The sequence below is a fragment of the Bos javanicus genome, chromosome 27 (assembly GCF_032452875.1).
Source record: "Bos javanicus breed banteng chromosome 27, ARS-OSU_banteng_1.0, whole genome shotgun sequence".
NCBI lineage: Eukaryota > Metazoa > Chordata > Mammalia > Artiodactyla > Bovidae > Bos > Bos javanicus.
This window is the reverse complement of record NC_083894.1, coordinates 924037-941933: the sequence shown is the minus strand read 5'-3', so window position 1 is coordinate 941933 and position 17897 is coordinate 924037. Positions and strand designations below refer to the sequence as shown.

At 45.9% G+C, this 17897-nt stretch overlaps 1 protein-coding gene across 2 annotated transcripts in view; it reads left to right on the top strand.

Moving 5' to 3' along the window:
* ERICH1 (glutamate rich 1) overlaps positions 1–17897 on the top strand; it is a 47840-nt gene that overhangs the window by 7669 nt on the left and 22274 nt on the right. Inside the window, exons 1-2 of one of the 2 annotated variants that reach the window (XM_061404059.1) lie at positions 2672–2867; positions 11324–11470. In XM_061404059.1, the coding sequence (XP_061260043.1) occupies positions 2846–2867; positions 11324–11470 (169 nt within the window). In that variant the 5' untranslated portion in view covers positions 2672–2845. Of the gene's footprint in view, positions 1–2671; positions 2868–11323; positions 11471–17897 lie in introns of those variants that run through there. The other variant, XM_061404060.1, reaches the window with a different exon arrangement.

Below are 17897 nucleotides of genomic sequence, written 5' to 3'. Positions count from 1 at the left end.
TAAAGCTGCTATAAATATCTGTGTGCAGGGTTTTCTGTGCACATAAGTTGCCATCTCATCTGGGAAAACACCGGGGGATGAGATTGATGGATCATAAGAGTATGTTTCATTTTGTAAGAAACCCCCAAACTGTCTTCCAAAGTAGCTGCACCACCAACAATGATGAGAGTTCCTGCTGTTCCACCCCCTTTATGTTGTCAGTGTTTGGATCTGGGCATTCTCGTGGATAAGTAGTGGTGTCTCATTGTTTTAAATTGCAACCCGTGATGACATATATAATGTGGAGCAAGACTTTGGCCACCTGATGCGAAGAGCCAACTTATTGGGAAAGACCTTGATGCTGGGAAAGATTGAAGGCAAAACAAGGGTGCAGCAGAGGATGAGATGGTTAGATAGCATCACTGACTCACTGGACATGAGTTTGAGTAAACTTCGGAAAATAGTGAAGGACAGGGAAGCCTGGCGTGCTGCAGTTTGTGGGGTCGCAAAGAGTCGGGCACAACTTAGGGACTGAACAACAACAACCTTCGATATGCTTACTTATCATCTGTCTTTGGTGAGATGTCTGTTAAGGCCTTTGGCCCAGTTTTAAATTGTGTCATTTGTGTTCCATTATTCATTTTCAGTCTCAAACTTAATCAGACCTTTCAGCACATACATTTGGTATGTATGGCAAGTATATTTTCTAAACAACTCTCTTTCAATTATATGTGTGTATGTATGTGTGTTCTGTCTTTAGGGACCCTCCAGCTGCTGCCCCATCCTGGATCCAATAGAGCGGTCTGCATCCAGTATCTTGCATTTCTCTCCTGCAGTTAATTTTCTCTACTGAATTCCCAGCAAGCTTCTGCCTCTACCACTTCAACAAAATGACTGTAATCAAGGTCACTGAGAACTTTCACTTCTAAGTCGTTTCATTCATGTCTGACTCTGTGCGACCCCATAGACGGCAGCCCACCAGGCTCCCCCGTCCCTGGGATTCTCCAGGCAAGAACACTGGAGTGGGTTGCCATTTCCTTCTCCAATGCATGAAAGTGAAAAGTGAAAGGGAAGTCGCTCAGTCGTGTCCGACTCTTGGCGACCCCATGGACTACAGACTACCAGGCTCCTCTATCCGTGGGATTTTCCAGGCCAGTGTACTGGAGTGGGGTGCCATTGCCTTCTCCAGCAATTGTCTGTGATGGGTCCTCAATATCACTTCCGACCAGTGATGACATGGCTTGGCTTCAGGACAGTTCACTGTCCTTCCCTACCCCCTGCCCACTCCCTCCTCATCTCCCCACCTTGCAGGAGTTAGAACCCCTCAGAGCTGTACTTGAACCACTTCTCTGTCTACACTCCCCCTTAAAGCTTTAAATGCACCTGGAGCCAACTAGCCCAGCTGTGTATCCCATCCAGGTCCTTTCTGTTTCGTCAAAAATCACTCAACTGCCTGATCCATGCCCACATTCATACATCCAAGGAGCACTCCAAACTGCACGCCACCCAACAGTGACTGCCCCCCACCCCCAGGAGGTTTCTCAAATCCTCGGAACCACTCCAGCCTTCCAGTTTCTAGACCAAAACCTGGAGCCAGGCCACCCCTCTCCTGCCACAGCCACTCTCAGTCAGTCAGAAAACCTCTCTTGCCCTATCTTCACACGTATCCAGATCCAACCACCTCTTCCCACAGCCACCACCCTGGTGTTAACCACCGATGTCCTTGTCACTGCCGTGGACTCGAGGTGCCCCTGCTTTCCCCACAGTCTGCTCTCAGCTCAGTGGCTCAGGCAACTTCTTCAAAGTGGGTGTCAGATAGTTTCACTCCTCTGCTGCAAACCAGCGTATCCTCCCCCTAATCCTTGCACCTACACGACCTTGCTCAGCACTGCCTGCTTTCCTGCCTGAGGGCTCTGTCACCGTCCCTCCTCCCTGGGCTCCTGTCGCACTGGGGCCTGCTGCTCCAGGCCTGGGCTTCTGCTGAGTGCCCTTTGCCTGGACATCGGGAGTTTTGCTCCCTCAAATTACATTCTGGGAGGCCTTCCTGACACCCCTCTCCCCAGTCTGAAACCCCTTCCCTGCTCTTAAGGAGGAACCCCAGCTTCCACAGCAGGGCTCCACACAGACAGGCTTTCAGGAAATAATGTTCTCCAAGAAACGGACTCAAGGAAGAGGAGTAAACTATAAACCAAGGTCCCGGAGTAGGTGAGATGGTTGGACGGAAGCACAAAGCACAAATCTTAACAGTGGGCAGAAGGGATCCGCGCCACAAGGGTTCGGGGTCAGTGGGCGGCCCCCGAGTTTCCTTCTTCCCGGTTTCCTTTCTGCTTTTAGTCCCAGTTTCTTTCGCACCTCAGGGCCCTGGCCCAGTGGGCGCTCAGCGGACCCTTCCTACTGCCCGCATCCCTGTGCAGCGCTGGGACCCAGAATGACACTGCGGGCGGTCACCCAGGAGCACAATCCCGCCCCTCGCTGACCTCCTCCCAATGACCCAGTCCCTGACTCCCCTCCTGCTGACACCCCATACACCTCCCGCTGACGTACCCACCCCCTTCCAGTGACGCTCTTCAGATGAGCACATAACGCCTCATCCCCTCCCGCAGATTCCTCCGCGGTCCTTATCCGCTTTCCCGGGTTCACGCCCTTCCCTCCGAGCATGCTCAGAGTACTAACGCCCGCGGGCCGTGCCCGGAGCGCGTAAGAGCCAATCCGCAGCCGGTGCGCTACTGATTGGCGTCCAGCGGCAGAGGTTCCGGATCCTGATTGGACAATCCTGCTGTTGTGGGCGGGTCTACAAAGGCGGAGGCCGGAAGTGCAGCAGAGTTGCTCCTGCCTGGGCTGGGATCCCCGGGGTCGTGAGCTTGCCATGGCTGCGCTGCGAAGGCACGGTAGGCGGGGACCGCTTGTGTCGGGGGACCGGTGGCTTTGGGGGAAGGGGACCCGGCGCTGTGGGGAATGGGGAGTCTGAGGCCTCGGGACTGTGGGGACCCGAGGCTGTGGGGACGGGGACTGAGGGACGAGGGAGCTGTGAGGACAGGGTCTGTGGGGACCCAGAACTGTGAAGGATGGGGGCTATGGCGTGGGGCGTGGGGGTTGCTGTGGGGATCGGGACCCGGGACTGTGGGGGACAATGGCCGTGAGGACTGGGGCTCTGAGGTACCCGTGACTGTGAGGGATGGGGGCTATGGCGCGGGGTGTGGGGGTTGCTGTCGGGGCCGGGACCCGGGATTGTGAGGATGGGGGCTGTGAGGACAAGGTCTGTGGGGACCCGGGACTGTGGGGATGGGGGCTGTGAGGAACACAAAGCTTTGAGAGGCGGGGAGGGCGTCTGTGAGGACAGGAGCTGTGAGGGACGGGGGCTGTGAGGCCTCGGGACTGCGGGGACGCGAACTGTGAGGATACGGGACTGTGAGGGATGGCGGCTGTAGGAGTCTGGGATCTGAGACTATAGGGGACAGGTGTGAAGACCTGCCCAAACCCCACATTCAGACTCTCAAACCATTTAAGTGCAGGGACCCTCAATTTCTGGGGACTTAACTAGTGTTTATTAAGTGGTGGCATATTTTTAACCAGCACCAAAGGCAGAATGGGACTTCCTTAGTGTCTCAGACTGTAAAGAATCCACCTGCAATGCAGGAGACGGAGGTTTGACCCCCGTGCAGGAAGATTCTCTGGAGAAGGGAATGGCAACCCACTCCATTATTTTGCCTAGAGAATTCCATGAACAGAGGACCTTGATGGGCTACAGTCCTTGATGGGGTCCCAAAGAGTCAGACAGGGCAGAGCAGCCAACACTCAAAGGCAGAATGGATACATTTAATTGGCTAACCTGGCACATGCTTTAGAATGAATGTCAGAGATACAGGGAACTTCAGACACTTGAGAAGCTCAGCGAACTTCTCATTACCCTATATCATCAACATTAAAATTAGAAAAAAGGGAAGATTATGTTTTCCTCAGTTTTATTCAGATATGATCAATACACAGTACTGTATGGGTTTTAGGTGTACAGCATAGTGACATGATGGGCTACATATTACAAAGCCATCACCCAGTAAGCTAACACCCATCACTTCATATAGTTACAAAATCCCTTGTGATAAGTGCTTTTAGGACCTACTTTCTGTCTTAGGAAATATGCCTGTTAGCAGTAATCGCCATGCTGTACAAGTACATCCTGGGACTTATTTACTTGTGACTGGAAGCTTGTACCTTTTGACCGTCTTTATCAATTTGTCCCATCCCTCAATCACCTCTGGTAACCGTCAGTCTGTTTTCTATGTCTATGAGCTCCTTTTATCTTTTTTTTTTTTTTATAGATTCAACAAATAGTGAGATCTTACAGTATTTGTCTTTCTTTGGCTTATTCCACTTAGTGTAATGCCCTCAAGATTATCTGTGTTATTGGCAATGGCACTTTCCTTCTTTAAGGCTGAATAGTATTCCACATCTTACTCATTCATCCATCCACGGACACGTAGGTTGTTTCCATATCTTGGCTATTGTGAATAACTTCAGTGAACATTGAGGTACATGTGTCTGAATTTTCAAGTTAGTGTTTTCATTTTCTTTGGATAAATACCCAGATCCAAAAGTGGAATTGCATATCGTATCATAGTTTAATTTTTAATTTTGTGAGGATCCTCCAGACTCTTTTCCATAGTGGCTGCACCAATTTTCATTCCCACAAGCAGTGCACAAGGGTTTCCTTTCCTTCACATCCTCACCAACATTTGTTATTTCCTGTCTTCTTTGATGATGGCCATTCTGACAGGTGTGAGGTGATATCTCATTGTGTTTTGATTTCAATTTCCCTGATGATTAGTGATCTTGAGCATCTTTTCTGTGTACCTGTTGACCACCTGTATGTCTTCTTTGGAGAAATGTCTGCTCAGTTTCTCTGTCCATTTTTCACTGAGATTATTTGGGGCCTTTTTGCTACTGAATTGCATGGTTCTTAATATATTTTAGATATTAGCCCCTATCGGATTTATAGTGTGCAAATATTTTCTCCCCTTCAGTAGGTTGCCTTTTCATTTGTTGGTGGTTTTGTTTTGCAGAAGCTTTTTAGTTTCTTTTGTTTTTACTGTTGTTGTCTTTGCTTTTGGTGTCAAATCAAAAAAAAAAAAAAATCTTCACTAAGACTCCTGTTGTCAAAGAACTTTCTCCCTATGTTTTCTTCTAGGAGTTGTGTGGTTTCAAGTAAAGGTGAAGGTTTTGGATATGTTTCTCATTTTACTTGGATTAGTTCAGGCCATGATTATTTTCTTTCCTTCTCTCCATTAAAACAGATGCTGTGTTTTTGCCCTTTGAAAGGAAAAGCCCAGTGGCAACTATAGTTAATATTTACGTAAAATAAGGAAACTAATTTCTCTGTAAGGCAGAATATGGAGAAAAGTAGATAGCATTCCCAGTCTGCTTCCTCTGTAGGAGAACACTGCACCTCAGTAACAGTACTGGAGTAGAAGGAACGGGGTCTCCTCTATCTTCCAACTGGGATGTGGCAACGTTCTGAGTTGCCTTCAAGTGTCCCATCAGCCTGCCCTGCCAGATCCCTTGCATCGTGTCTTGGTGACAAAACAAGAACAGTGTTTGCTCTCCGCACAAAATGATCACAGCCTTACGTGCATTTAAAATGTTTCAGAATGGCTAATGGCATAGTAATTGCTGCTAAAAAACTGTGAGGAAAAATTTTGGACAGAGTTTGAAATATTTTTAAGTGTTAAAGTTTTGTGAGAAACTGAGTGTTTAGTGTATGTCTACTGCTTAGATGGGGAAGCCACCTCAGATTGGTCATGGCGTAGGATTCCAGTTATGTTCCATTTGAATACTATTTATAGTCTTATTTTGAGAACTAGTTTCCTCTTAATTAATATTTCAGAAAGCTTGCCAACTCTTGCTTAATCTTAGCTAATTGTTTTTCCATTTATAATTCTATGATGAAACTCATTAAGAAACTATCATTGAATTTGCATATATATTGAGCTTCTCTTTCTTGTGAATTGATACAATACTATTATCAATGTATTCCTTTATTCCTAGGCAGCCTTTTCATATTACAGGACAAAAAACCCATATTGAATATTGTGGTGGAAAAAGCTATAGAGAGGTTGGCAGATAAATATTACTTTACTGAAAATAGGAAATTGAAAATACTGTTTAAGATTCCAAGAAGTACCTTAAACTTAAGAAAATTTAAAGTGTCTCTTAAGCTATACAGATATCAGGTGGAAAAGGGAATCATCTGAGTCACTGTTTACTGAGGTTGGGGAACTCTTCCTTTTCTTTATGATTTTCTTGGTGTGTGTTTGTTTTGGAAGATTTTCTCTACCAAGCCAGGCTATAGTTGGGAGGCTGTGATCAAACTGGCCACTGGGAAAGTTCAATGAAATTCCATTTCTGATCTTATTTTCAGAAGTAGTTATTCATTTATATATGATTTCAAAAAGCCTGCCAACTCTCATTTTAAGTTCTAGATAATCACTTTTCCATTAGATAATCACTCTTAAAAGGTGTGTTATAAACCTGTTTGTTCTGGTAGCTTTCTTTCATAATGAAATATCTAGAAATCACATTTTTAAAGTTATTTGTTAATACTTAGGGTCTTCTTTATTTTTGTGTAATTTCTATAAATATGTGGCCCCATCAGTTTTACTGCTTTCCATTTAACATCCACCCTTGAAAATACAGTTTTTTGGCTAATTTTTTTCCTCATGTCTCCAGATTAGCTCTACACATGTTTTTTTGTCCTCTGAGAATTGTGCTTTTCTGAGAGACAGTGGTTCATAGGGATGATATGGCAAGAGAATCACAAATGAATCAATATCATTTCTATTACCAGAAAGCTCTCCAGTATAAATGTAGTAAAAAGAAATGTGTAGTTTTACATCCATGTTAAATAAAGTATGAACGTAGATGTGAACATAGATGTTGAGGGAAATGTGTGTTACTTTACCATCAAAGTGAACTTTTTTAAGGAAAAGGAAAATATTTTTGATGTTGATGGGGTGACTTACTGGCCTCAAAGTTCAAGAGGGTTTTTTTTTTAAACGCATAGTTTTCATTTTCCTTTGTCTTTTTTCAGAGTGGAACGCTATGGAAGAAAAAGTTCTATTTCCGTTGTTTTTGTTTTTATGAGAGCCTTTTCTAATAGAAAATATATTCACCCATGTCCCCTGATGAGGAGGCTTTCCCCTCTGGGAGGAGTGCTGGGAACCAAGTCCCTCAGGCAGGGGCCTGTTAGACCCTCCTTCCTAAGACCACCGCGAAGGAGGCCTAATAACTTGAAATACTGCCACTAACACCTCTGTTAAACATGGAGCAGACCCCTGCCTTTTTTTACCCCCAGCTGTTAGATTCTAAACATGTAGCTGTGTGAAAGAGGTCAGAATTGAATTACCACCAGCAATCAAGCCATCTATTTCCTTTTGAGGTACATGTATTCACAGTCCTTCCCAGGTATCTAATTTCCAAAGAAGACTTGACTGAAGATTTATTTTTCTTTGTCTTATGTCTTTAGCTTGAAACAGCAAGTGTGGATGACAGTCCTCTCTGAAAATCATATCAAAATGGCTTGATTCCCCTGTGACACAGAGACTTGATCTCTCTGTTTGGTATTCCATCCTATTAACTTCAGACGAGATGGTTTTCTCCATGGTGACCTTTTGCTGTGTCTCTTGTGTCCCAACTCCAGGCGCCCATCTGCGTAGTGATTGTACTCATCTCCTGCAGGCATCCATGTCTGTTCTGCTTTTTTATATTCTACTGATTACTTTTTGACAGATACCAGAGTTTCAAGTTAGAACCTGCTCCTGCTGCTGGGAGAGGGGGTAGGGGCACAGCAGGAGGACGAGGTGTGAGGAGGGAGGAGCAGGCAGGTCACTGGGTCCCTGTGGTGACACAGAGCTGCCTTCCTGAACCTGAGCACCCAGCTCTTTTTTGTTTGTTTTTGAGCACAATGTAAATTAAGCACAAAAGAGACTTTTAACACCTAAATTGATTTTTAGGGCTACATTTGCAGTAGGCAACACACACAAACACCGATACACACAGTCACAAGGTGCATTTCAACAAACCAAAGGTGACAGATGCTTTTTAAAAATGATGCTTTACTGTGTGCCAGTACCCTGAAAAAAGTAACCTCTCATTTCTGTTCTGCTTTTGACTTGAATCCCTACATAGCTGTGGCCAGAAGTCCCTATCTGTAGTAAACTGGTAGGCAGTTCACATGCACCCATGTCCTTCATAGCCCTAGAGGCTCCAAGAAGTTAGAGTCCAGTGGCTGCACATTTCTTTTGGTATAAAATATTAATAGCTAGTGATTTCTATTTAAGTAAACTATGAGCTCCTTCTGTGACTGCACTGGAGCGACCCCATCCTCCGTTTGAAAAAGCAGATGAGCTGATGGGGGGTGGGGGTGGGGGCAGGTCCTCGCTGACAGCTTGTTTTCTTTAGAGGACAACGTTCATGCATTGAGTGGTCTTATTCTCTGTGTTGTGAATAAGAAGTGAAATTCACTGAGGACTCCTCCAGCAGTATTAGCTGGTAGAAAGTATTACTTTGTTCGTTCCGCATGGCTCTTTTAAAGTTGATTTTGGAAAATTAAAATCATTATTTTTTAAAAGACTATGCTTTAAATTGTGACAACTGAAAGTATTTAGACATGTGTTGTTGTTTTGTCACTAAGTCATGTCTGACTGTTTGCAACCCCATGGACTGTAGCCCACCAGGCTCCTCTGTCTATGGGATTTCCCAGGCAGGAATACTGGAGCAGGGTGCTATTTCCTCCTCCAGGGGATCTTCCTAACCAAAGGATCTAACCCTTGTTTCCTGCATTGGCAGGTAGGTTCTTTACCTTTGAGCCACCTGGGAAGCCTGTATGAGACATGTATATTTATCAGCTTCCAGAGCCAGCTGTGAGGCAAGCCTGAAGCCGTCAGACCCCACCCAAGTCAGAGACCCAGAGACTGGCCCCGGGACCTTAGCCCTGGAGCTCCCAGCCTGGGCTCTGGGCTGAGTCTTGTCCCTGAGGAAGGACCACATATCCTGAACCTGCTGCAGGCCTGGGCCCACCCCCACACCCCAGGGTCATGCAGAGACACCAAAAGGCAGTGAGTGGAGACCAGAGGGCCTCAAGACCTACTTTGCAGACAGGCCGCCAGCTAGGTCATAGATACAGTGTGTGCAGGTGACACGCTGAATTCAGGGACAGTGCCGCAGCCACACAGCCCGTGTCTCCGCCCATGGCCGGCCTGCTATGTGCCGCGCCCTTGCCACTGTGTCAGGGCACCAGTGGAAGCAAAATTGTCAGGTGACTGGTTCATCTCAGTGTTTCCTGGTGGTCGTGCCGGTTTCTCCCTGGGATTGCGGTGTATCTTGGTTCCTTCAGGCTGTGTGGTGTTCCGCAGTGGATGCACGCGCTGCTTGGTGATGACCCATGTCTGGTTTTCCTGTAGTGTAGTCATGTGTTCACACACATGTGTGTGCAGAGCTCAGCCGTGACCTCAGCGGGATGCCTGCATCAGCTGCTGCCAGCCCAGGTGGCTCTCGGGCTCCAAGTGTCCCCAAGTTCATTTTAGAGCAGGATGACTGGTTAGGGTTTTGTCAGCTGCTTTTGGTTCTCCCAGAAATTGCACCCGGTTTTCTGGAGTAGAAGTTTTTCCCCTCTGCTATTTAAGGAAATGCACGTGACCATTCAGTTTCTATTGGAAACTTGGAACCTGCCCTTTGGACAGGTCTTGGAGTGCTGGCCTAATGGAACAGACCGCCTCCCTGTGACCCAGGTGCTGCCCTGGCCGTCCGCAGTGGCCTGGGGAACATGCTCACAGGCCTGTGCTGCCCAACCTGGCAGAGCTGGGAGGCAGGGCCTCCGCGTGGCCGGGGAAATGAGGGCATCCCCGCGAGGACTGGCTTCTTCCTGCAGGGGCTCCCGGGGGTGGGCAGACGGGTGACACCAGGACCCCATGCTCCCCCCAGGCGCCTGGCTGAACACCACCTGGGCTTGAGTAGCTTTCTCAGGAGGCCTGTTGTGTTTTTAGACCCAAATTGTGTGTTTTCCAACTAGCACCAATTGGAGGGGCTTATTTCTGCAGTGAGGGCCATCTGCGCACAGGGTGAAAGGAGGAGCGGTCTATGCCATTAGGCTTGTGCTCCCTCTGGGGGACAGGAGCCTGCCCTCCATGACCCACAGGGGGCTCAGTGGCCCCGTCACACGTGACCTCTCACTTCCCCCTCCTCACATCACCGCCTCCTCAATGGCCCTAATGTCTGTCCCCCACTTTGTCGTCTGAATACCTCAAGCCTGTCTCCAGAGTCCTGCTCTTGGTTTCTGCCCCATGGTACTTGGTCACTAGAGCAGTTTTCTCTCTCTCTCTCTGTTGATTTGTTTCTAAATTTAATGAGGTTAAAACAGATTACCTGATGGCTCAGACAGTAAAGAATCCACCTGCAATGCAGGAGACCTGGATTTGATCCAGATCCCCTGGAAAAGGGAATGGCTACCCACTCCAGTATTCTTGCCTGGAGAATTCCTTGGACTGAAGAGCCTGGCGGGCTATAGTCCATGGAGTCACAGAGAGTCTACCACGACTGAGCAACTTTCACTTCATTTCACTTCAAAACAGATTCACTGGATTAACCTTTCCCCTCATCTTTCTTGGCTGCTCTTTTGAGATTGTCCCTGCTCGTTGTTCACACTTAAATCAGGACAGAAATGTTTATTCACTGTGGCAGCGCTTCCCCTCCAGTCAGGGCAGAGAGTGCCCTGAGATAAGCCAAGTGAAGAATCTGCATCCTTGTAGGCACTGTGCCAACTATGCTGTCCCTGTGGGGGCCCCAGAGGGGGCCCTGGGTCTGCCCAGCCTGTCTGCTATGAACTGGCATGGACCCAGCCTCTCCAGGGCTGCTCTGCAGCCCAGGACCACAAACCAGGGTCTGAAAACAGTTCATAGTCAACCAGCGACGAGGTGGAGGAAGAACAGAACTGTGAGCCCACGTGCCCCACCAGTTCCCAGCCTCACCTTGCCCACCTGTGCTCACACCTGTGGGGGTACCTAGTGCAAACACAGTGCTGGGGGGCCTCTGATGCCTACAGTGCTGGGGGTCCTGTGATTGGGTCAGTAGTGGGGGTGCTGTGATGGACAGTGCTGGGGGGGTGACCCTCATGGGGACAGTGCTGGGGGTCTTGTAGGCACCACCCTTTTTGTGTCCTGTGGAGGGGCAGTCACTTAGCCCTGAGATGGTGATGTCATGATATGTCTTGTTTTATATAAAATTCATTTGCAATTTAAATAAAACTTCAATCAGTAATACTTTCCTTTCTTTTGCAAATTGATTGCTTCTGTAGTGTTTGTTGGAAAAGTACTGAAGAAACTTTATCCTGAGGTTTCACACGGCCAAGAAAAGAAGGCCCCTGTGACTCCAGCCTCCAGAAACCCACCTGAGAAAGGGGCTCCTGAGAGAGAGAAGGGCCAGAGTGTCCCTCCTGAGACAGGTGAGCGCTATTTCCCTGGAGAGTGAATGCTGGTCTCAGGCCACTGTGGCACCATCACGGGCGCAACGGGGTCATTCTGCTTAGACTTTTTGGGGATGGTTACTTCACTTGTGAGGGAAGAAGTGCCCCCAGCTGGGGACAGGGTCAGGTTCATCACTGTTTTGGGTTCAACTCCATGCTGTTCCTGGGTGCAGTGACTGGGCCCTGCTGCCCCAGGACCGCTGCCCACAGTGTTCGTGCCGCTGTTCTGCCGGAGAGCCAGAGGTATAGGAGGGACTCTCAGCCTCTCAGCCCTGGAGTCACACTCGAGCATAGTGGCTGCTGTTTATTGTGCTCTTCCCTTTCAAAGACAGTCCTGTCCTGGGCTGAACTGTACCCTCTACAATTTATGTGTTGATGTTCTGACCCCAGAACCTCAGGATGTTGACCATGTTTGGAGATGGAGTGAAATGAGACCTTTAGGGTGGGTCCTAATCTAGGGCGACTGGTGAGATAGGAAGAGATCAGGACCCAGACACGTACAGCAAGACGACCATATGAGTTTTCTTTCCTTTTCTAACCTGACGGTTTTAACAGTGATTATTCACTAATGAGCTTTCCAGGTGGCTCAGTGGTAAAGAATCCACCTGCCAATGCAGGAGATGCAGGTTCAGTCTCTGGGTTGGGAAGATTCCCTAGAGGAGTGCAATAATTAGTGCAATAATTTGGGCAGTGTCTTTCCTCAGAAGCTCCAGGTTGGATCACATCATTTCAGCAGGCAGTTGTTGTTCATTGTGAAGGCCCATGTGAGCCACGCTGTAATGGCTGGTGCCAGCAGCTGTGTGGTCCCGTTGGAGGCTAGGACAGGGTCCGGGGAGAGGTTGCATGGCCAGCGTGGTGCCGAGGCCGGGAGAGATGTGAGGGTGCTGCAGGTGGGATTCAGCTGTGGTCTTGGTGTTTGTCCACCTGTGTGCTTCTCAGACCACAGACCCTGCAAGTGGTGCTTGCTATCTGAGTCATAGCCTCTGTGTACCCCACAAGGGTACACTGGTCACCTACCATGGCCTAAACTTGGGTGGGAGGGGGCGGGGGAGCAGTGAGAAGGATACGGTGTGGCTAGGATGGTCTCATCAGGTCCTGGGGGGCATCTAGTCCCTCTGTTTCTGGACACCCTGCCTTTCCTCCCCTTGCAGAGTACCCTCTGGCCTCAAGGATCCTTGGATTGGGGGTTGAGGGCAGAGTCTGGTGGGTAGGATCCCCCACCCTTCCTCACGGCTTCAGGCAATGAGTAGAGGAGGCATTTCTGGGAGTTTTCGTTTTTGTTACAGATGCAAATGAGCCTAACTTATTTGCCTTCCTGAAAACTCCATGCAGTGTACAGCAGCAACATATTTTTTAAAAGATAAAATTCATTTAATCTAAAGTTTACCATAACCATTTCAAAATGCACAATTCAGTGATTGTTAATATACTTAACTATGTTGTGTAAGGATACCAGTAACTCCAGAACATTCTTATCACCCCAAAAGAAACCCATATCCATTACAGTTATCCCCAGTCATGCCTCCCTATTTTTTTGTTTCTTTAATTTATTTTATAATTGGAGGAAAATTGCTTTACAATGTTGAGTTGATTTCCACTGTACAGCAGTGAGAATCAGCCATAATTGTACATACATTCTGCCCCACCCCCTCAGTATTCTGGCCTGGAGAATTCCATGGGCTGTATAGTCCATGGAGTTGCAAAGAGTCGGATATGATTGAGTGACTTTCACTTTCACTTTTCACTTTTGCCTCCCTCATGAGCCTCCCTCCCCTCCACCCATCCCAGGCTGGGGTCCCTGTGTTGTATAGTAACTTCTCATCAGCTATCTTTTTTATACATGATAGTGTATATAATGCTGATGCTACATTCTCCATTTGTCCCACTCCTACCGAAAGCCACAGTTCTAAATGACACATGTACCCCATTGTTCATTGCAGCCTGATTTACGATAACCAGGATATGGAAGCAACCTAGATATTCATCTACAGATGAACGGATAAAGTTGTGGTATATAAGTACAATAAGAATATTACTCAGCCATAAAAAAGAACGAATTTTAGTCAGTTCTATTGTGGTGAATAAACACAGCCTGTTATACAGAGTGAAGAAAGTCAGGAAGAGAAAAACAAGTATTATATATTAACACACATATATGGAATTTAGAAAAATGGTATTGATGAACCTATTTGTAGAGCAGGAATGGAGTCTCAGATGTTTAGAAGAGACCTGGCTACTTTCTGTCTCTTCAGATTTGTGTATTCTGGACATTTTGTGAGTGGAATTGCATAGTAGGTGACCTTTTGTGTCTGACTTCTGTCAGTTCAGTTCAGTCTCTCAGTCATGTCTGACTCTTTGTGACCCCATGGAGTGCAGCACACCAGGACTCCCTGTTCATCACCAACTCCCAGAGTTTACTCAAACTCATGTCCATTGAGTTGGTGATGCCATCCAAAAATCTCATCCTCTGTCATCCCCTTCTCCTCCCGCCTTCAATCTTTCCCAGCATCAGGGTCTTTGCAAATGAGTCAGCACTTCACATCAGGTGGCCAAAGTATTGGAGTTTCAACTTCAACATCAGTCCTTCCAATGAATATTCAGGACTGATTTCCTTTAGGATGTACTGGTTGGATCTCCTTGCAATCCAAGGGACTCTCAAGAGTCTTCTCCAATACCATGGTTCAAAAGCATCAATTCTTCGGCACTCAGCTTTCTTTATAGTCCAACTCTCACATCCATACATGGCCACTGGGAAAACCATAGCCTTAACTAGATGGACCTTTATTGGCAAAGTAACGTCTCTGCTTTTTAATATGCTATCTAGGTTGGTCATAACTTTCCTTCCAAGGAGTAAGCGTAAGCATCTTTTAATTTCATGGCTGCAGTCACCATCTGTAGTGATTTTGGAGCTCAAAAAATAAAGTCTACACTATTTCCCCACCTATTTGCCATGAAATGATGGGACTGGATGCCATGATCTTAGTTTTCTGAATGTTGAGCTTTAAGCCAACGTTTTCATTTTCCTCTTTCACTTTCATCAAGAGGCTCTTTAGTTCTTCTTCACTTTCTGCCATAAGGGAGGTATCATTTGCATATCTGACATTATTGATATTTCTCCCGGCAATCTTGATTCCAGCTTCTGCCTCATCCAGACCAGCATTTCTCATGATGTACTCTGCGTATAAGTTAAATAAGCAGGGTAACAATATACAGCCTTGACGTACTCCTTTTTCTATTTGCAACCAGTCTGTTGTTCCATGTCCAGTTCTAACTGTTGCTTCCTGACCTGCTTACAGGTTTCTCAAGAGGCAGGTCAGGTGGTCTGGTATTCCCATCTCTTGAAGAATTTTCCACAGTTTATTGTGATCCACACAGTCAAAGGCTTTGGCATAGTCCGTAAAGCAGAAGTAGATGTTTTTCTGGGACTCTTGCTTTTTCGATGATCCAGTGAAAGTTGGCAATTTGATCTCTGGTTCCTCTGCCTTTTCTAAAACCAGGTTGAACATCTGGAAGTTCACGGTTCACATATTGCTGAAGCCTGGCTTGGAGAATTTTGAGCATTACTTTACTAGCATGTGAGATGAGTATAATTGTGTGGTAGTTTGAGCATTCTTTGGCATTGCCTTTCTTTGGGATCGGAATGAAAACTGACCTTTTCCAGTCCTGTGGCCACTGCTGAGTTTTCCAAATTTGGTGGCATATTGAGTTCAGCACTTTCACAGCATCATCTTTCAGGATTTGAAATAGCTCAACTGGAATTCCATCACCTCCACTAGCTTTGTTTGTAGTGATGCTTCCTGAGGCCCACTTGACTTCACATTCCAGGATGTCTGGCTCTAGGTGAGTGATCACACCATCGTGATTATCTGGGTCATGAAGATCTTTTTTGTACAGTTCTTGTGTGTATTCCTGCCACCTCTTCTTAGTATCTTCTGCTTCTGTTAGGTCCATACCATTTCTGTCCTTTATTGAGCCCATCTTTGCATGAAATGTACTCTTGGTATTTCCAGTTTTCTTGAAGAGATCTCTAGTCTTTCCCATTCTATTTTTTTTTTTTCTCTATTTCTTTGCATTGATCACTGAGGAAGGCTTTCTTATCTCTCCTTGAGATTCTTTGGAACTCTGCATTCCAATGGATATATCTTTCCTTTTCTCCTTTGCTTTTTGCTTCTCTTCTTTTCACAGCCATTTGTAAGGCCTCCTCAGACAGCCATTTTGCTTGTCTGCATTTCTTTTCCTTGAGGATGGTCTTGCTCCCTGTCTCCTGGACGATGTCCCAAACTTCCATCCATAGTTCATCAGGTACTCTATCAGATCTTGTCCCTTAAATCTATTTCTCACTTCCACTCTATAATCATTAGGGATTTAATTTAGGCCATACCTGAATGGTCTCATGATTTTCCCTACTTTCTTTAATTTAAGTCTGAATTTGGCAATAAGGAGTTCATGATCTGAGCCACAGTCAGCTCCCGGTCTTGTTTTTGCTGACCGCATAGAACTTCTCCATCTTTGGCTGCAAAGAATATAATCAGTCTGATATCGATGTTGACCATCTGGTGATGTCCATGTGTAGAGTCTTCTCTTGTGTTGTTGGAAGAGGGTGTTTGTTATGACCAGTGCATTCTCTTGTCAAAACTATTAGCCTTTGCCCTGCTTCATTTTGTACTCCAAGGCCAAATTTCCTGTTACTCCAGGGTTTCTTGACTTCCTACTTTTGCATTCCAGTCCCCTGTAATGAAAAGGACATCTTTTTTGGGTGTTAGTTCTTGAAGGTCCTGTAGGTCTTCATAGAACTGTTCAACTTCAGTTTCTTCAGCATTACTGGTTGGGGCATAGACTTGGATTACTCTGATATTGAATGGTTTGCCTTGGAAACGAACAGAGATCATTCTGTCATTTTTGAGATTGCATCCAAGAACCGTATTTTGGACTCTTTTGTTGACTATGATGGCTACTCCATTTCTTCTAAGGGATTCTTACCCACAGTAGCAAGTATAATGGTCGTCTGAGTTAAATTCACCCATTCCAGTCCATTTTAGTTTACTGATTCCTAAAATGTCGACGTTCACTCTTGTCATCTCCTGTTTGACCACTTCCAACTTGCCTTGATTCATGGACCTAACATTCCAGGTTCCTATGCAATATTGCTCTTTACAGCATCAGACCTTGCTTCCATCACCAGTCACATCCAACACAGGTGAGCAGTTTTACATGCTCATCTATGTTGTAAGGAGTATGACTGCTTCATTTATTTTTCTTGCTGAGTAATGTTCCATTCTGTGGATATGTAACGTTTTGTTTATCTGTTCATCAATTGATAGATATTTGGATTTTTTCTACTTTTAGGCTTTTATCGATAAACAATGAACATCTCTGCACAAGTATTTGTGTGGACATGTGTTTTCAGTTCTCTTGGATGTAAACCTAAGAGTGGGATTGCTGGGTCACATGGTAATCCTGTGTTTACTGTGTTGAGGACCTGGCAAGCTGTTTTCCACAGTAGTGTGTCATTCTTCACCCCACCTGCCATGGAGGAGGGTTCCAGTTTCTCCACATCCTTGCCAACACTTGCTGTTTTCTGTTTTCTTGATAACCGTCTTAGTAGGTGAGGTTGCACCTCATTGATTCCTATTTCCCTGATAATGCGTGTTGGACATTTGTGTATCTTTTGTAGAGAAATGTGTATATAAATCCTAGGCCCATTTTTCAATTGGATTGTTTTTCTTTTTGTTGCTGAGTTGTACAAGTTAGTTATAATGTGGACAATGGAGCTTTATCAGTTACATGACTTACAAATATTTTCTCCTGCTCCATGGATTAGCTTTGTACTTCCTTGATGGTGTCTTTTGAAGTATAAAATATTTTAGTCTTGATTAAGTCCATCATATCTATTTCTTCTGTTGCCTGTGGTTTTGGTGTCATATTTAAGAAACCAAATCCAAGGTCACAAGTTTTACATCTAAGTTTTCTTCTATGAGTTTTATGGTTTTAGCTTTTGCAGTCAAGTCCTTTATCTATTTTGAGTTGATGTTTGTATATGGTGTGAGGTAGGGGTCCAGATTCATTCCCTTGTCTGTGGATATCCAGTCATACCAGCACCACTTGTTGGAGAGACTGTCTTTTTCCCACTTGGCACTCTTGTCAAAAAATCAGTTAGTCAAAGACTCTGTGCTCAATGCAGTAGGCCTGGGTTCAATCCATGGTCAGGGAACTAGATCCCACACGCCACACCTAAGAGTTTGAATGCCCCAACGAAGATCCCGTGGACTTCAACTAAGACCTCATGAGGCCAAATTAAAAGAAGAAAAAAAATCAGTTAGCCATAGTTGTTTGGGTTTATTTCTGGGCTCTCAATTCTATTCCACTGGTCTCTATGTCTGTCCCTGTGCCGGTATGACACTGTTTT